Raw genomic sequence first — 21,091 nt, 5'->3', positions numbered from 1 at the left:
AAATGTTCGTACGATATAGGCATACACGGTATATGCATTTACGATATATCATACTGCAGTATTTACTATGTGCTAGCCCTATATACCTCGGGTATGGAAGTAACACCACTCTTTGAAATAAAAAAGATGAAAGAGATTACACTCGTCAGGTTAGGCTTAATAATGTTCCAAGTGTATTGTATTATACTCTGAGAATCCATGCTCTGAGACCGTATAGTAGCTTGTACAGATTTGACTCTAATGGTACAAAAAATAGTCAATGCATTTAAGTACATTGCTCAATTTATGAAACGCAAATCGTCACTGTTCATTGGAAAAATTTTAAAAAAATCATTAAATCTAAATGTAGGCCTAACAGACCCAACAGACCACGAATATGTCTCTGGTTTCCTGTTCACGTGCAAGAAGGAAAGTATTTTCAAATGCTTATAGAAATGGGGAAGAACAACCATGTGTTGATCTATTTTAGAATCTGAATTTAGAACTATATTCAGATAAGATTAAAAATATGTAGTTTTTTTAAAAATTAAATTTCCATTTTTTCCAGAAAGATGAGTATCGTTACTAGGTTACTTTTCACACTGCATATAGTAGGACTGTTTAAATGTAAGTATGTAACGATTCATAAGGAAAATATAACCAGTGAAGAGTGATACTTTCACTCTTTCCTGATATATCCAATTTCATACTTCCGTAAAAAAAAAAAAAATCAATTGTTTGACGTGACACGACTTATTGTAAATCAGAGGTCCTAAATATCTATAGATTATTAAACTGTGTTGTTTATTAATGATTAAAGTCTTTCAAAATGTGTTACTTTACCCCCGGAATTTCTTTCTTAAGCTATGTCTGCACTATCAAACTTTATGTGGACTCGATGATGTCATATCACTAACATTATTGGGGCATATCACTACCATAATTGGGAACATCACACATGACAGAGCTTTATTTCAACATAGGCATAGGCCTATACATAATGCTTTTATATTTGACATACATACGTCAGTTGGCCTTATTATCATTACTATATATTATTACCATTACTTATACTTTCTAAATTCCAAAACGTATTTACTGATAACGATAACCATGAAATGCATTTACTAATACAAAGTAATGAATATTGCCAATACCATCATGGATAAACCCGGATCAGTAATTGAATAGCTGGTTATTAGTAAGTGTTATGTTTGACGTAGGCAACGAATATAATTCCATCTGATCATTTATATTTATTATCTTTATTGTCATCGACCTATTTGTATGTCCGCAATATTATCATCATTATCGCCATATATCATGGTATCTTCACTGTATTCATAAAAGAAAACATTTAAAAACATCTAGAAACTGAATCTAAATTCATCGCAGTCAAAAATTTGAAAGAAAGTGTTGGCATTAGAATTGTCTTATGTCAAAAAGTTGATTAAACAAGTTATTTTCGTTTTACCTTTATTTCGGAAGTTGTAGGCTTATTCATAGAATATTTGATTTAGCTTTTTGCTTATTTTATTTCTTTATCTACATTGAGATCCAGCCACTGATACCCAAAGAATTGTCATTTGTTCAGTAATTTACCTTTGGATTTAATAATAATAATAAATAACCATATCTGTATTCAGATTATATTAACGACATAATTGTCGTCATAATCATCATTGTATTATTCAATATTATTTTCGTCACCATCGTTACTCGTCATTATTATCTTCGTCATTATCATCTCACGTGTTTGTAATATTTAGATGGCGTATCTTTAAAATGTTATGATGGAAACGAAAAAGAATACAGAATAGGATATGAAAGACAACAGGACTGCAACACCTGGTGAGTGATGGTAATTTCAACTTATGTCAACAAAAACATTATGTGCAATACATTACAGTAACATAAAACAATGGAGTATGATATTCAGTAGCTAAAGTTTGGTCTGCGTGGGTGGAGAGTCATGTAAAAAATATAAAGTTATACAAAAAAATAATAGCATTATTACTTGTAATAATAATAATAATTCTATAGGAAATAATTATGACTATGAATTTTAGTCAAGTAATAACTGGCATTCTATAGAATATACTTTCCTATTTTAATAATGGTAGTGTTTCTAAGTGCTTCACACACGAAAATGATCCATAAAATACCATAAAAAGATAACCAAAAAATAAGAAAAGCAGAGGAATCATTTACACCACTCTGTTCTCCCATATGAAATAGTTCACAGGAGCTCGAGTGAAAAGGGCACCTACCTGCCTATCCTATCCTACCAAAATAAGAAGAAAAAAGATGTTGCCTATTTTACATCCCTTTGTCGTTTTTTTAGTGTTTTTGAGTGTGTGTAAATCATACATAATAATGTAATTGCGTATTTTATTTGATAGTATTTGCCAAGAGGAAGGCTGGAACTGTACCCAGCAGCCTTGCTCAGGTAATTCATTATATTTCAAACTTTAATTTGTTTAAAAACACTAGCAATACAAGCAATTTAATGGTTGTTGTATAGACAAAGATAGACAAATTATTAATAACATTGGTCTTTAATCTTATAATCCAACAGATCCTTGTTTGTCATCACCTTGTGCTAACGATGGCGTTTGTGTACGGTATGACGTCAGTTACGAATGTCTTTGCAAAAAAGGCTACATTGGACCAAGCTGTGAACTTGAGGGTAAAATTGAAATACAATTTTTGTTAAACCTTAAACTATAAGTAGAGTAAGAACCAGATATGTATCTTAGTTGATGTAATTTCAATTATATTAAATCGGTTCTTGGTGAGTTTTTGCGTTGTAATACACGAGTAGACGATGTAGTTTTCCAGTCAGAGCAAATACTACTAAAAAAAATCTCCAATGACAAACCAACAACGAATGAAAATAGAGTATATCAGTAAAGCTACAAGAGTAGTTTAGTGACCTTGAAGGACAACTCAGCAGAAAAAATAGTTGATATTTTGCGTCTAATAATGTATTCATACAGAAAGCGATATGAATATTCATGTGGATTTTTTCGTTATAATGTGCAACTTCATTGTCTTTAAAAATAGGATCGTGTTTAGACGGAGAATTTGTAGCTGACGTGTACTGTGACGGGGATTGCGAATGTGTAAATGGTACAGTGTCGTGTAAACCATCCTCAGGATGTCCATCTTTATCATGTGATACCGAGGTGGTTGTACCCGGTGACTGCTGTCCAACTTGCTGTAAGTTTTCTTTTTTCTAGTTCACTCGGCTTAAATACTCGGTTTGGTCTTTGTACATACTGCTTAATGTGGAGAAAAATCTTGCAGACAATATATATTTTTAGTTTCAAACTATTACAGGGCCTGAACCAAAAGAAGGGTTCTGTCCCGGAAGTAGTTTCACGTCAATTGGGAGCTGTGAGAATACATGTCATGATGATTCAAGTTGCGATGGGATTCAAAAGTGCTGTTTCAACGGCTGCGGGTTATCGTGTGCCGATCCGCAACCAGGTATTTACAGATGTAACAATATATATAACAGTTTGACTTTAGGATCAATAGACAGACTTAATTAATAATGCTATTTCTCGATTATTATTTCGTTTTTTTCACTACAGAGGAATCTGGAACGTGTAAATTGTCCCCTTGTAAAAATGGTGGCACATGCTTGGACATAATGTCAGTAATTGCCGTCTGCCGATGTTTACATGGGTTTAGAGGGGACTATTGTGAAATAACAGGTAAACCTTAACACATTATTCTGTTCTTTTCTAAAAGGGAACCACGGATAGGTAGCTAAGTCCTAGTCTTTCCGTTTTCCTAGTAACTAAACACACCAGCTTATTAATCGATAAGTAATGTCGGTGATTAACCCATATATAAAATGAAGGTACAATACCGGAATTAGTTGTAAACTCACATTTCCTTTCATTAATCTAGTTTTCTAGTTTCCTTTTAAACACCTTAATATGACAGTCCTATATGTTTGTAACACACAAATATCACTTAAAATTAAAAAAAAGTACGACAAAGCTTAAACTTTCCACCTTCATTTATAACCTAATTAAGCTCTGTCATCACCATTAAACTTTATGTGACAAAAATGGACGTGCTCATATATGGACACGATGACGTTATATAACTACCGTATTTGGGTACATTACACAGTTTTGTCAAATTAGTTTGATAGTGTAGACAGCGCTTTATTCTGATTGTTTAACAGATGGAAAAGCTTGTGTTGTTAATGGTACAGTTTACAGAGACACTCAGTTAGTTGATTTTGAATGTTTAAGTTGGTAAGTAAGATCTTCGTCTAATATCATTTGCAGCGAGTCAATTTAGTAAATTCTTCAAATGTTGTCATGTAATTTAAGAAGCTCCACGTTTACTACCGAAATTACACAAGGAACAATTACATTTGTCATATCATTAATACTACTGCATACGCGAAACTAAAATATCACAGATAATGGATAGCACAAAAGACTTTTTTTCCAGTTATTTTATCTGTATTTTTTTTGTTTTTTTAGTCTTTGTAATGATGGTATACTAGAATGCACCGACAAATGTGGTAAATATAATGACAAGATTTTGTTTATTTTCTATAATTTAAATTTATTTTTTTTCAATAATGTTTTTCTATATCCGTGTGTGCGGTAAGAACCATTGCTTTATCTTCAATACAACCTTCTCAAACTACCGGTATCCTGCAATTATTTAATGAAAAAAAACAACCTTCTCTTTTCTATATTGTACAGGATTATTTACATTTGAATATTTGCATATCTAACACAGGTGACAAACCAGGAGAATGTCCAACTGTAATAGAAGACCTCAATAACACAACTTGCGCAGTGGATCAAGACTGCGCAAGGCAGCAGAAATGTTGCAATCAAACGTGTACTCTGCCTAATTATGGTGAGATTTCACTTTAAATACATCTAAATCATCTCTAGTGTGACAGAATACTATCAGGCTTTAGCGATACTTTCTTATGTTCCACTCGCCGGTAGATTACGATAGTTATTTTGGGAATGTCCTGAAGTTTTAAGAAAAGATGTGCTGTACATAAGGTGTTATAGTACTTGCTTTGTTTGGTTGGTAGCACAATATATAATTTTGAAGTTATCATTCTGTAAATAGGTATATACTTACAGAACCTGCCTATTGAAATTCAAGAAATTCGGCTTATTAATTATTTCACGTGTTTTCTTTTAACATTGGCCGAAATATCAACATGCACCCTCTGTGTAGATATTTTGCCAAGTACTTCACTCAGTTTCTGAGTGCTTTCATTTTAAATGTTAACGCTAATCCATTTCATTTTCGTTAAGATGCTTTAGCGTGTAATTATGATGGAATAATTTTACAACGTGGAGACTCGTATCACGAACACTGCAACTCGTGGTAAGATATATTACAATTACTGTTAGGCCTACGTGTCTGAAACAATCTCGATTTAGGTCTGTAGGAATGAGAGTGTAGCGGTATATTTAAAATGAAAATCAATATAGCTATAGGCCTAAACGAAAACGAAATACACCAAAGAGTAAAAACACTACATATTATTTTCAATCTATTTTCAGTACATGTAATGGAGGAATTTTAGAATGCAGTCATCTTTGTCGTAAGTTGTTTGCTATACTTAATATGAAACGCCAAACTATGGAACGCAATAATCACATAAACAAACCAAGAGTAAACGAAGTCATTTAGTATAGGCTACATTTGATGACGACATAGGGAACAAGTATTATTATTTAACGGTACATGTATCCTTAATTTATTTTATAGCTGTTAAAAAAGGAGGTTCATGTCCCGTAACGTCTTCTGAAACTTTGCATCTGGACTGTAAGCCTAAGTGTCGTGATGACATAGATTGTAATGGAATCGAAAAATGTTGTGGAGATGGTTGTAATGGCGAATGTATGACACCAATTGAAGGTATAATATATAGAAAAACTACTATTTTAATAATCATTGTTGTAATCATCAGCATCATTATCACTGCCATTGATCATCATTAATCCATTTTTTGTTGTTATCTTAGCGAATTCAACATCTGATTGTTTCTTCAATAACCAATGGTACGCGGAAGACGACATGTTTTCATCTCGCTGTCAAAGATGTCAGTGTTTCAATGGATCCGTTCTGTGTCGAGCACCAATCTGTCCACAGCTGCCTTGCTCAGATCCAATACAGTCCAACGGTGCATGTTGTCCTAAATGCCGTAAGTAGTATCTGTCAAACTGACATTAACTGAGACAACTGCCACTTTCTTACTCGTGCTTCAGATTAAGTTCTATCGGAGAGTGAATAGTTAAACAAATGTTTACACTTAAACTAAACTTTACATATAAGGTTTCCAAAGTTTGCTAGACAAACTTCGACAAACTGCAGAAAACAAGTTTGCAGAAGTCTACAATAGCAAACTTCAGTTCGCAAACTTAGATTTTGTAAAAAAACATTCGATAAAGTTTGCTAGACTAGACTTTACGAATGAATAAGACGTTGACGACAACAATTAGAAAGAAAGACAAGATGAATTTAGGAAACTCTTAATGACGACAGATAATTAAATCATCTATTAATTTACATCACAGCTTCCCTGTGTAATGATGATCCTTGTTTAAATAGTGGGATTTGCTCACAAGTTGCTGACGAGTATGTTTACAATTGTACATGCGTTGGCGGGTACTCTGGAACAAACTGTGAAACCCCACGTAAGCAAACCTTTTTTTGTAATCTTTGACGTAATTATTAAAGGTGTGACTATGAATGAAGTTGTGTCACATGCGATATAAATAAACAGTATGGAAGAATGTTTATTGACGGTAATACACATGTGCCTCTACCAAGGTAATACATTTAATATAATTTTTTTCTACAGCATCAGGCTGTTCCGAGGCAATCTGTTTAAATGGCGGTGTTTGTGTAGAACCAGATTACGACTATAGTAGCAGTGAACCTCAATGGACATGCCGATGTCCTACTGGATTTGGCGGAAAAATTTGCGAAATACAAGGTAAAATGGCTAATAAATTATTGCATATCATTGAAAACTAATCTTAAAGAAATATGAGTGCGGCAGATCAGCAGTAATTACTATATTAATATATATTTTATCATTATTGCTGTTTTTTCAAGATGAACTTTGTAACATGAACAGATGTCAAAATGGTGGAACATGTTATAAAGTATTCGACACGGTAACGACATGCGCATGCGTAGATGGGTTTACAGGGCCTTCATGTGAACAACGTAAGTTGATTACATTTATTTTGTTCTGTTGAAATTGACAAACTGACGACCAACTCAAAAGTCTACTTGAGGATATTAAACATTGACATTTTAAATGAAAGAAAGAACCTTTTACATTGTTTTTTTTAAATAACAGAAGATATCTGTCGTAGTCAACCGTGTCTTAATGGTGGGACGTGCATATCTATTTTAAATGCATATTACGAATGCAAATGCCAAGATGATTTCATGGGACAATATTGTGAGATGGACAGTAAGTTGTTGCTTTCATATTGATTTGATTTGATTTATTCAATATTGGCTCATTACAATTACAACAGAATACATAAAAATACAAAATGAAACAAAAAGCCAGGATTATCAAAAGCGAACCCAATCACTGTTTAAAGACTTTCCTTTAACAGAAATAAAATATAATATAAATATAATATAGGCAAAATGACGGTTAAAAAAAATGAATAAAAATAAAAATAGCAAAATAAAGAAAAAAAATGGTTAAATAAATTAAAATCTATAATGCTAAGTACAAAAACCAAAAAAAAAACAGCAGGGACCAGGGAAAATCAAAAGGAAGAGAGATGGCGAACAGACAAATACGAGTATATATGAGTGTAACTTCATAATAAACCGTTGGGGCGCTAATTTTTCTTATATTTATACACAGTACAGAGTTGATAATGAATATTCTTTGCAAAATTTCCGTTATATTTACTTTCATGCCTTATGAAATAAATCATAATACATAATTAAATTGATTGAAAATGTTGTTTGTTTAAGCTCATAAAAATTGTTCGACTGTGATTTGTGAGAATAACGGTACATGCATAGAAGTTGATTCACCCAAGGGATGGCAGTGCCAATGCTCACTAACTTATGTCGGAGAGTTCTGCGAGGAAGAAATCGGTAATTATAAGTTGTAAAAGTGGAAACAATCAAGTGTTTTTAGTGATGATTATAACGATTACGATAATACAAGTTTAATATAGTGTGATTGGGCATAATAATGAAAATATGATACTGATAGTGATCAACTTTATTTCAGAAAATTCTGATTGTTCGACTGTTGTTTGCCAAAATGGCGGTGAATGTATTGACGTAGATAGTGTCGGTGATCCCGGTTCCTCATGGTACTGCCGCTGCGCTACTGGAACCAGTGGAGATCTATGTGAAATTCAAGGTAATTATAATGACTGCTATAAATTCATCTTCCTAAGAATATAAAATTGCACATTATCCAGGTGTTTCTGGTTATGGTTTTGTCTTCATCCATCTCTTACTACTTGTTATTGTGAAGCTGAGCTTTGTGACGTAAACAGGTGCCAAAATGGGGGTACGTGTTATTTGGTGAACGGTCAAACTTCAGTGACAACCTGCGCATGCACAGGGGGCTATAGTGGTTCTTCTTGTGATCAACGTGAGTATCGCTATCTTTTTTTTTTCAATTTAATTCACATCAGATATAATCAATGCATATTACAATGACAGCAAAGATGGCTCAAGATCATGCACAGATTTGAATTATTTTCTAGACACTTTTTACAAAAAAAAAACAAATATAAATTAAAAGAATTAAAATTTATTTATTCCTTATTAACTTTATTTATATTATTATACAACAGTGGATATTTGCCTTAGTGAGCCCTGTCAAAATGGAGGGACTTGCACTCCTGTTTTTAACATTTTTTACTCATGTGGTTGTCAAGATGGCTTTAGTGGTGTTAATTGTGAAATTGATGGTATGTATTAATTGATTATTTTTACACAGATATTTTTTTTCTTTCGTGGTTAACCACCACCTTTATTCATTCAATGTCATATTTTTTTAAATACATCTTCTACTTGTATCCTTTTTAATATATCATAGGCCTACTTATACCATTAACACTTTTTTTATTTACATAGTTGTTTTTTGGGGGTTTTTTTTCATCTATCTGCATATTTTATACTTGCATACGTTTGTTTATACAATTATCTGTTAATACTGTACATTTAATTTTCAATAAATCCATCCAATTTTTGTATTATTAGTTTTTCTTGTTATAAATATGTATAATCATAGTCTACTATTACAGTTGCATTGTTTCTATCAAATAAATTCATTTAACAACAATGCTATTCTCTCTCTCTTAACTAATGATTACTACTTAATAATAACGATTTAAGCAAACATTAACATATTCTTCATTTAACATTGCTTTTTATTTTAAATAGACCCACTTTTCAACAGAGTTTCTTTAACTGAATGTTACATAAAACTCACACAGATATGTTGTCTATGACTTTGTGCATATATGCCTAAGCAAAAATAAACTATTATTATTACCATCAGATGTATTAACTGTACTAATTCTTCTTTTAGAAGGACCAGCTAGTTGTTCAGACGTTGTTTGTCAAAATGGTGGTGAATGTATAGAAGCAACATTCAATTCACCGTTGTATTGTCAATGCACACCCGAATTCACTGGCGAATTATGCGAAGAACGAGGTACTACCTTAGACGTTTTCCAATACACATTTCTGATTGGTTGCATATGTCTCTACATTATTCCAATTAGACGTTTTCCAATAAACATTTCTGTTTGGTTGCATATGTCTCTACATTATTCCAATTAGACGTTTTCCAATAAACATTTCTGTTTGGTTGCCCATGTCCCTACATAATCCCAATTAGACATTTTCCAATACACATTTCTGATTGGTTGGCCATGTCCCTACATAATCCTAATTAGACATTTCCAATACACATTTCTGATTGTTTGACCATGTCCCTACATAATTCCAATTAGACATTTTCCAATACACATTTCTGATTGGTTGACCATGTCCCTACATAATCCCAATTAGACATTTTCCAATACACATTTCTGATTGGTTGACCATGTCCCTACATAATCCCAATTAGACATTTTCCAATACACATTTCTGATTGGTTTACCATGTCCCTACATAATCCCAATTAGACATTTTCCAATACACATTTCTGATTGGTTGACCATGTCCCTACATAATCCCAATTAGACATTTTCCAATACACATTTCTGATTGGTTGACCATGTCCCTACATAATCCCAATTAGACATTTTCCAATACACATTTCTGATTGGTTGACCATGTCCCTACATAATCCCAATTAGACATTTTCCAATACACATTTCTGATTGGTTGACCATGTCCCTACATAATCCCAATTAGACATTTTCCAATACACATTTCTGATTGGTTGACCATGTCCCTACATAATCCCAATTAGACATTTTCCAATACACATTTCTGATTGGTTGACCATGTCCCTACATAATCCCAATTAGACATTTTCCAATACACATTTCTGATTGGTTGACCATGTCCCTACATAATCCCAATTAGACATTTTCCAATACACATTTCTGATTGGTTGACCATGTCCCTACATAATCCCAATTAGACATTTTCCAATACACATTTCTGATTGGTTGCCCATGTCCCTACATAATCCCAATTAGACATTTTCCAATACACATTTCTGATTGGTTGACCATGTCCCTACATAATCCCAATTAGACATTTTCCAATACACATTTCTGATTGGTTGACCATGTCCCTACATAATCCCAATTAGACATTTTCCAATACACATTTCTGATTGGTTGACCATGTCCCTACATAATCCCAATTAGACATTTTCCAATACACATTTCTGATTGGTTGACCATGTCCCTACATAATCCCAATTAGACATTTTCCAATACACATTTCTGATTGGTTGACCATGTCCCTACATAATCCCAATTAGACATTTTCCAATACACATTTCTGATTGGTTGACCATGTCCCTACATAATCCCAATTAGACATTTTCCAATACACATTTCTGTTTGGTTAACCATGTCCCTACATAATCCCAATTAGACATTTTCCAATACACATTTCTGATTGGTTGACCATGTCCCTACGTACATAATCCCAATTAGACATTTTCCAATACACATTTCTGATTGGTTGCCCATGTCCCTACATTATCCCAATTAGACATTTTCCAGTACACATTTCTGATTGGTTGCCCATGTCCCTACATTATCCCAATTAGACATTTTCCAGTACACATTTCTGATTGGTTGCCCATGTCCCTACATTATCCCAATTAGACATTTTCCAGTACACATTTCTGATTGTTTGCCCATGTCCCTACATAATCCCAATTAGACATTTTCCAGTACACATTTCTGATTGTTTGCCCATGTCCCTACATAATCCCAATTAGACATTTTCCAATACACATTTCTGATTGGTTGACCATGTCCCTACATAATTCCAAATTCTGTTTGCAAAATCAGAGTTTGGAAACTAAAGTTTGCTAAGTGTAGACTTCTGTAAACTTGTTTTCTAAACTTCCAAACCAAAGTTACACTAAGCAAACTTTTGAAAACACTTCGTGACAACCTTTTGCCAATATAGACTAGGCTTTTAGTTTGAAAACAAACATTTGGAAAAGTTTTCCTAGTGTAGAAATCATGTCTCATCAACGGACTGTAAATAGCAATAGCAATTCATTTTAAATGTAGTAGGCCTATTTCTCTCGGTGTAACTCAACTAATGGAACTAATTATATTATACATGATTTTGTCCTTTTTAGGTAATCTTTGTGACGTCAATAAATGTCAAAATGGGGGAACGTGCTATAAGGTTAGCGGAACATGGACTACCTGCTCATGTGTAGATGGCTTTACCGGAGCATTTTGTGACCAACGTTCGTAATAAAAGATTAATTATGTTTATTATATTACATACCGATGTTCTTTATCCATTTCATATGTTGTGTTTCGAAAAAACTATTCTTTTTTTATAAACAGAAAACATCTGTCTTAGTGAACCTTGTCAAAATGGTGGATCGTGTATAAATACTTTTAACATTTTTTACTCGTGTAAATGTCAAGATGGATTCAGCGGGATCAACTGTGAAGTTGGCGGTAAGTTCAGTTTCCATCTGATAAATCTAAATCAAATTTCCAGGTATCTGAGTCAAATCACTGCCCTGTGTGAATCAACTTCATTGAAAGCAAGTGAAGTTTGGACATTTTGTAGGCCTACCCCACCAGACTTACGTACGAACCTCTCTTTTTTTATTTCTAATAAAATTATAAAAAATAAATAAAATGAAACTTAATGTTTGCGTATATCGGAGTAGCTGCCACTTAACTTATTATATGTTTTTCATTTTAAGTAGAAGTTCCGATAGAGTTGGATTGTTCCACCACAGAATGTCTAAATGGTGGAGAATGTATCAAACCAGATGACTCTGGATCACTTAGTTATCCAGACCTATGGTTCTGCCAATGCCCTGTTGGATTCCGCGGAAATGTCTGCGAAGAACAAGGTGAACTATCAGAAGTTTTGTAAACGTTAGGCTAAAGCTCTGTCTACACTATCAAAGTTTATGTGACAAAAATGTGATGTGCCCATATGTGGACATGATGATGTCATATCACTACCATATTTGGGCAATTCACTACCATATTTGGGCAATTCACTACCATATTTGGGCACATCACACTTTTTTTGTTAAACTAGTTTGATAGTGAGACAGAGCTTTTGTCATCAAATGTCCAAATAAATATACTCATTCGGTTGTACTTTTTCTGTTTAATTATTGAAAGCTTGACTAACAAGGCAATATTATTATCTTTTTATATATTTTCAAGATGAGCTTTGTGGCTTTAATAGATGCCAAAATGGCGGCACGTGCTATGTTGCTGGAGTATCGGGTGTAACGACGTGCGCATGCGTAGAAGGATTCTCTGGTTCTTCGTGTGAACAAAGTAAGTTATCTATTTATTCTTCAAATAATTATTCATTATATATATTTCATAAATGTAATTAATTGTTTTTTATTTCATTTAAAAAGATCAAAAGAATTGTTCAATAGTTGGCTGTCTAAACAAAGGCTCTTGTATAAAAGACGCAACAGATGATTGGAAGTGCGCATGCCCACGCTACTTCAGTGGCGAATTCTGTGAAGAATACGGTAAATACTTAGTAGTAATTACAAATCTGCCAAAATAACACGTTTTGAAAATATGATTGTATTGATAAACTACGTTATTTCGTTTATACAGAACCTTGCATTGGTCAACCTTGTGAAAATGGCGGCCGGTGCCGACCAATAGAAAACGGATATGAATGCAGTTGCCCCGCCGGAACATCTGGATATCAGTGCGAGAACACCATTATAGGTAGGGGCTATCAAATGTTGAATGAATCCGAGTATTCGAAAAAAACCCTCTGCCTTGAAGATCTTTGTTACGTAGTGCATTACTGAACTTTTTATTCCGTAGATCCATGTTTCTTCTCTCCTTGTCTCAACGGCGGCCGTTGCTCTGCATTTAAAGGATTACCAGATTGTTCGTGTACAGAAGGCTTCACCGGACGATTCTGTGAAATATCAAGTAAGACAGATGTTACACTCTTATTTCAATTTTAAAGGCTTAATAATTTATGTATATTTCGGGTCTACTAAGATGGTGGATAATTTATATTTATAGTAAATGAAACGTGTCCAGATGAAGCTCAACCCGTATCTTGTTTGTTCGATCCCTGTCATGTGACCACCTGTCAAGCTTACCCCAACGCTAGATGCAAGTCAAACTACTGCGGAGGATGTAATGCAGAATTCTATGATGAGGATGGAAGTTTAGTGAATTGTTACCCAGAGTGCTTGGCCGGCGTATCTGTTAGATGTGTGATCAATTCGTGTGACGTCACCATTTGTTCTGTAAACAATCCGTCTGCGTATTGCTACGACAACAAATGCGATACTAAATGTAAACCGGTGTTTGTGATTGGCCACAATGAACTTGCAATGTGTAACTTTTGCTCAAACCCACTGCCATGTCCGATTGACCCGTGCAAGGCTTGTACGTCGATTCCAAGAGGAGCAGAATGCCGTGTGGACACGTGTACAAGTTGCATAGCAGAACTTTACGATTCCGACGGAACAAAAATAGGAGAGTGTCCCGACACGATGCAAGAATGTTCGCCGGGTCTTCCTTATGTTCCATGTTTACACGACCCTTGTCAAGGTATCGTATGCCCTGGTTACCCAGAAGCAGTTTGTAAAGCAACTTACTGTGGGAAATGCAATTATAAGTTTGTCGATCCGACTTCTGGTGATCGTGTACAATGCAATGCGTGCCCTAACAACCAGCCCGTGTTCCGGTGTGCATCAGACCCGTGTGCGACGGTCATGTGTTCTGCGCATCCTGATGCTGTCTGCCAAGTTAATCAGTGCGGCTCCTGTTCTGCAGAGTTTGTATTGGGTTCGGGTAAAGTTGCGGACTGTACAGGTAAGAGCTTAGTCTACAATAGCATTACTGATTCATCAACATTTTTGTTTGCAAACTCTTTCTTGAGGTACTAAAAACTAAACTACTACTAGATTATACGTGTTTTTTTTTGTAGTTTAGGCCAATTGATAAACTTCGACAAACTGCAGAAAGTTTCAGAAGTTAGGTCGTGCACTTTAGCTTGGCAGACTAGAATAGTGTCGACAGGATTTATTCACAAACTTTCTCCAAACTGTGGCAATCTCGGAGTTTGCAAAAGTTTGGTAAAGTTTGCAAGATTTTAACATTTGCATTTTTCGAAACATGAAATGAAGTTAATGTACTGTATATAATATTCTTTCTTAGATTATTGTAAAGAGAATAAGTGCAGATACGGTTCCAAATGCCACTCTATATCTGCTGGCTACTTCTGTGAATGTCCAGCCTTTAAACGTGGAGAGTTCTGTGAAGAAGATTTCTGTGAAAGAAATGGACACACATATACAATTGGAGAAACTTTGGATTCTGTTGACGAATGTAATAAATGGTACGTATTTACTTTCGACAGAGTGGCATGCCATGCTGTATTTATGATTGCAGTTATTGCTCATAAACTCTTGAACGCTGCTAATATATAATAACATGTATTGAAGAAATTCAATTCAAGAAACATTTATTGACCATATAATGAAACTAAACAAGCTATCTGCAATGTTTTTTTTTCAGTATATGTGAGAAAGAAGGTGTATGGAAGTGCACAGAAAAACGTTGTGGTGAGTAATAGGCTTACCAAATTGGTAACCATTTGAGATTTTATCATTTTGTGTATCGAATAGGGAAAAGTCGCTCTTCTGGCATGTAAGCTTTAGTATTGTAGCGAGAGCGTCATCCATTAACATCTGACACTATTCTGTCGTTTTCTAGGTTCAACGTGTATAGATCGAGGTCAGACGTATTATGCAGGTGATCAACGAGATTCCGAAGACGGTTGTAACACCTGGTAATTATGTTAATATTATATAATTATTCTATTTTGTATTATGCTAATAAGTAGTATAACCTTTTTGGTGCAATCGATGAACCAGAGTGACGTCAGAAGGTTGCTGGTTAACATACCGTATATTCAGTAAAGTTTTAGAAGTTGTTAAGCCTACTTAGAGTAGCTCAACATTCAATTATTACATTAACAAATTTATTTCTATAGTTTTTGTACTCAAGAAGGGGATTGGAGTTGTACAGAAATAGCTTGTGATGGTAATATACATTTGTTATATTTTTAAATTCTAACTACAACGTTGCTAATGAAAGTTATACAGCAAGTACTGACAATAAGAAGCGTGAATGTAAACCGAATTGTGGTGGTCGTAATATAGTCACATTCCAGTTCAAATGGTAACTGTATTAATGCCGTATTCAATGTTTTCTGTTTCAAATGATTATATAGTATATATTTATATATATATATATATTTATAACATGCTTTGTTTTTTTTTATTTCATTTTTGGCTGATCGAAATAGATATGTAAGTATATGACTTTTAACCTACTACCTATTCAAACTTTGGCCTAAATTAAAATTTATAGAATAGTTGTCTATTTGATGTATGTATGATTTATATAAATTCAATTAACACTAACGTATTAATCGATTACAATGTAATAACAATAATACATTATTCGTTTTAGAACAATAGTTGAGTTGACATTTCACCTTGATTACAATTTTGCAAATATTGAAGATGATATCGAAACATTTAAACAGTAAGTAGGCCTAAACCTTAAATTTAAAAAATCAACTAAAAAGAAATAAATACAAATTTGGAGATATGAATAAAATAAAATCACCATTAAATTATCATTTTTCAGGAGCCTACGGCTGGACTTAGCTAAGCAACTGTCTCTTCCAGTAACATCATTAAAAGATTTTCGGGTAGGTACCGTAACTTAGATCGTACTTAGTTGAAACAAAGTTTTAGCTATGATTCAATTCAATTGAAGCTAATGCCGATGTCTCATATACATGTTATCTTGTAGCTATCACCCGGTAGTATAGTCGTTCAATTCAAACTTGTTAGCAGTGACGAACTAGTGGAAACAGACGTGACACAGGTTGCTGCTGATATCGTGAAACAGGTGGGTTTTGATTGGTTGGTTAAACTTGTTTATGCAAATTTGTATGATACAATAATACCTTATTGGTTGGCTTGACTTCCTATGCAAATAATGTGTTGTTTTTTATTAGCTTTTTTGTTTATTTGACTGTTGATTATTTTGATACCCTTTAAGCTTGATTCTGAATATATTTTCACATTTGACGGACAAGATATTGTGGTTATTCCTGACACCGTGGCCGTAATATCAGAACCTGCAGCAAACCCGAACAAGAAAAACAATACGAACTTGGAACTTATTATTGGGGTTACTGCCGGGGCCGTTGGTCTAATTGCTGCTGTTATCATATTTTTAATTGTAAGTTATTTTTGGTTTTCTCGAAATAGTGGTTCTGTCCCGGGTTATGATTAGTATTTTACCTTTTTCTTCAGATTTTATTTTGTGTGAAGTTTTGATATACATCACACGAAATAAAACATAAAACTGATGATCTCTACACAAACCCATCAGCGATGGTTAATAACCAAGGAAAAGATTACTGCGCATGTTCTAACCGGCAAAACATGTATAATCATTACCGTATACTTATTATTTAGATTAGAAACAAAAGAAGAAAAGAGTGCAAGTTGCCTACTATATCTAAAAAGGTAAGTCTAGTTTCCTTCTACTTGTGTTCAAAGCTGATTTTCCACTAGGCATATTTTTTTGCGAATCGCTTATACGCATACGTAGAGAGGGATTTGGAAGATGGAAACATGGATACGCATGCGTATAAGCTGACGCTTTTGATTCGCGCGAACAAATTCGCCTAGTGGAAAATCAGCTTCATTCTTTGTTTTCCATGTAAAGAGGATGCACCGCGGCACCAGTCTCCGGCAAATTGTTCAGGAAACAAACAAATAACACTATCAGATATACAATCAATCAATTTTCTTTAATGTAATCGCTTTCATTCATTTTCACTCTATTGGTTTCAGACTTCTACGTATCCCAATGCCAATTTTGTACCTGATGCAGTAAACTGAGAAATCAAAAATCTCATTTGGAGAACATATCCTCATACAGAGAAATGTGTGTAGACTACTTTTTGATGGAATGTGAAACATTTTATACTGTATACTACTTTGTGTGCTAATTTGTATATTGTGAATAATAATTGTGAATATTAATATGCATTTATTGGAAGATGACGAAGATTGGTTAAAGAGATTTTGATTATTAACTTGTTGGTTATTACTAACTTGTCGGTTATTACTAACTTGTCGGTTATTACTAACTTGTCGGTTATTACTAACTTGTTGGTTATTACTAACTTGTTGGTTGTTAATAACTTGTTGGTTAATACTAACTTGTTGGTTATTACTAACTTGTTGGTTATTACTAACTCGTTGGTTATTACTAACGTGTTGGTTATTACTAACGTGTTGGTTATTACTAACGTGTTGGTTATTACTAACTGGTTGGTTATTACTAACGTGTTGGTTATTACTAACTGGTTGGTTATTACTAACTTGTTGGTTATTACTAACTTGTTGGTTATTACTAACTTGTTTGGTTATTCGTTGTGGTCAACCTTTACTATTTAAAATAGTGCTGTAAATAGATCAACCTAAATATGAACGAATTATAGTAAAATAGTATACATAATAAATGAATATAGAATAATAATGATAAATAAATAATAAATTATATGTAAATCTATTTGAAAATATTGTTTATAAACAAATGCAAAATGGACGAGGTTTGCAGTATCAAATATAATACACTTAATACATAATAATACACTTAATAATACAGTACAGTAACTTAATACATTATATATAATATAGTACACATTTAGCCTTACGGTTAAATTATGATAATAGTAAGTAGGTGGACAAAGGCCAATATCAACAGAACGTTCATTATAATGATAATTTTTTATTTTGTAAAGATAGCAGTTATTATTAAATTATATTTAGAAAAAAACACACTAAACAGGACGTTGTAGTACTTAATTGCAAATTATCACCATGACTGACGTCTTTCGGGTTTTTGTCGAATTTTCCGAGTTTCCCGACTTCCTGTTATTGTCAGTTTCTGTAAACAAAATAACTTAATCGTTTATTAACAATCACGTAATATTAACTCTGTTTTATCAACTCATCTTCTCTGTCTTCTTAGCATTTTGTTTATGCCCATTTCCAGCAAACGACAGTCGCTCCAGTTATTTTCAGTTTCGGTTGTCTAATACAATATATATACTGTATAATATATGCATGTTTTGTACAGGTTTATGTACTTTTTAAAGATGTATTCACTATTATTCAAGTATTTCGAATCTCATAAAGGGACATTGCATTCCATGAAGAATAATCGCCATTTTCCCCGGATAAATTATCTTTAATATAGGCTAATTTTAGTGCATAAAATCGTCTGGTTTTCAACAATTTATATTTGTATATATAATAAGCCTACAAGCGACCTTACGATAGTTTTACAATCACATTTTAATATATTCGTAGAATTATTAATAAAAGTACTAACGTAATTACAATGTATAATTTGAAACAATGTATTGATAGACATTTGCGTTTGATATGACTTACTGAAATCTGCGGGTTGAAGGACTTTATTGTACCATGGATGTTTACAAGTGATTCAAGTGCTTGGTTGTTGCAATAAAGCGATTGATTCGTCATTTGAAAAAATGAAGTCCTGTATCGGTCAATTGCTTCTTCTTGCCTTTCTTTTACTTTTGTATCTACTGTCCGGGACAGTAGTCTTTTCTTTGGTGGAAAAACCGTACGAGATTGAAGTCATCGAAGATTTTGAAGTGTACGTTGATGAATTATATGCGTCCAAAAGATGTATTAACCCAAACTCTCTACGCGAGTTAGCTGCGATATTCGGTCGCGCTAACCAAGGGCTGTATACCACTATCGATATATCATCGGACAACAACACCTTTTTCTCTAGTTGGGAAGTGCCGGATGCGTTATTCTTTAGTTTTTCTGCTATATCAACAATAGGTAAGTTTCAAAATATGTTGCATTATAACTAAAATTATTTCTATTGTACTTGTTTAAATATTAAATTTAGTAGGCCTACTTCATTTTTGTGTTGTGTTTTTGTTTTTAATATCACGGTCGTGTAACCATGTTTGTTTTTTTAATTGAAATTACTGTTACTACAAAGTAATTCAAACATCGACTACAGGCCTGAACGTCGTATTATAATTATTAATCTTTTTTTAATGATTTATTTCGTAACAAAAGAAATGACGAAACATATTGAAATCATTTTTACGTCATCATCACTCTATACAAAGATTCTCGTTCCATAATTGATTTAAATCGTTCTTCCATTTTTAGGCTCGTTCCATAATTTATTTAACTCGTTTTTCCATTTTTAGGCTATGGAAACATTGTCCCTCATACGTCAGGAGGTCGATTATTTTGCATTTTTTACTCGATCTTGGGAATTCCAATCGTCATCGCTGTTGGTAGTTTTGCAGGCTACGGTATTACCACTTTACATCGGAAGTGTGCTTTTCGTCTTGTCAGCAAATTCAAACTTGAAAACAAAAGCATGATTATCTTTTGTAACTGTCTCATCGCCTCTGTAATTATTTTGATCGGTATAGTCCCACCATCGGTGGGCTTCGCAAGTTTATACAACTTTGGAACGTTTGAGATGTTTTATTTTACATTTGTCACTATGTCAACTATCGGATTTGGTGATTTTGTTCCCGAGGCGGATCCATCTTGGGACTTTAGCTATAGATTGTTATTATGTGTGGCTATGATATCGTGGTGTACTTTGCTTATTGCCGTGTTTACACTGCTTTTCGGACTTGTTGCAGGTCCGCCTCCAAATGGCAAAAAAACTCGAAAAACGAAAAGTAGGTCTACAATTCAAACGATAGCAATAGCGACTGTCCATTCGCCTGTGGCAAGAAATACTGAAAATGTATTTAATATTTAAGACAGATAAAGACGTTGATAAATTGTACATACAGTATTTTTATAATAAAAGAACAAAACGTAGAATATGCTTTAGTTTTTGTATTTATTGATATTGTACATACAAATTGAATACCACACTTTCGTAATAATAATAATAATTATAGACAATTTATATAGCCTACATACACTTAATCTATCGTAGTATATTACAAACTTGCACTTCAAACCCGCAAAACAATTTTATACAGATCCCATCGGGAAGTAGCAATATGCCCTTTCCTGTCCGGTATTTGTTTTGTTCTATAAATATCCCATTGGGAAGTGGCAATAATGGCCTGTTTAGTGTTGATAGATCCTATCCGCCGTGGCAATGCCCTTTTCTGTTTTATACAGCTCCTATCAGGAAGTGGCAATATGCCCTTTCCTGTCCGGTATTTGTTCTGTTCTATAAAGATCCTATTGGGAAGTGGCAATGATGGCCTGTTTAGTGTTGGTAGATCCCATCCGCCATGG

General features: G+C 33.7%; 2 protein-coding genes across 2 annotated transcripts; both read left to right on the top strand.

Moving 5' to 3' along the window:
• Positions 1–1,900: 1,900 nt before the first annotated feature.
• Positions 1,901–19,260, top strand: LOC144852340 (uncharacterized). The gene is made up of 40 exons (XM_078710122.1): positions 1,901–1,905; positions 2,382–2,428; positions 2,558–2,668; positions 3,046–3,201; positions 3,322–3,471; positions 3,579–3,701; positions 4,184–4,256; positions 4,491–4,531; positions 4,756–4,878; positions 5,295–5,367; positions 5,547–5,587; positions 5,755–5,904; positions 6,011–6,190; positions 6,564–6,683; positions 6,851–6,985; positions 7,108–7,221; positions 7,358–7,474; positions 7,999–8,124; positions 8,264–8,398; positions 8,516–8,635; positions 8,841–8,957; positions 9,581–9,706; positions 11,834–11,947; positions 12,051–12,167; positions 12,425–12,574; positions 12,900–13,016; positions 13,103–13,222; positions 13,314–13,430; positions 13,533–13,643; positions 13,740–14,540; positions 14,886–15,066; positions 15,246–15,292; positions 15,444–15,519; positions 15,724–15,786; positions 16,206–16,280; positions 16,386–16,449; positions 16,554–16,652; positions 16,806–16,988; positions 17,228–17,278; positions 17,609–19,260. The coding sequence occupies exons 1-40, from the start codon at positions 1,901–1,903 to the stop codon at positions 17,654–17,656; spliced, it is 4,917 nt and encodes a 1,638-aa protein (XP_078566248.1). The 3' UTR covers positions 17,657–19,260.
• A 58-nt stretch (positions 19,261–19,318) lies between these two features.
• Positions 19,319–20,597, top strand: LOC144852339 (potassium channel, subfamily K, member 16-like). The gene is made up of 2 exons (XM_078710121.1): positions 19,319–19,642; positions 20,026–20,597. Exons 1-2 carry the CDS (start codon positions 19,321–19,323, stop codon positions 20,595–20,597), a joined length of 894 nt encoding a protein of 297 aa, XP_078566247.1. The 5' UTR covers positions 19,319–19,320.
• Positions 20,598–21,091: the final 494 nt, after the last annotated feature.

This window comes from Antedon bifida, chromosome 9 (genome assembly GCF_963402885.1).
Source record: "Antedon bifida chromosome 9, ecAntBifi1.1, whole genome shotgun sequence".
Classification (NCBI taxonomy): domain Eukaryota; kingdom Metazoa; phylum Echinodermata; class Crinoidea; order Comatulida; family Antedonidae; genus Antedon; species Antedon bifida.
This window is presented reverse-complemented; position numbering and strand designations above follow the sequence as displayed.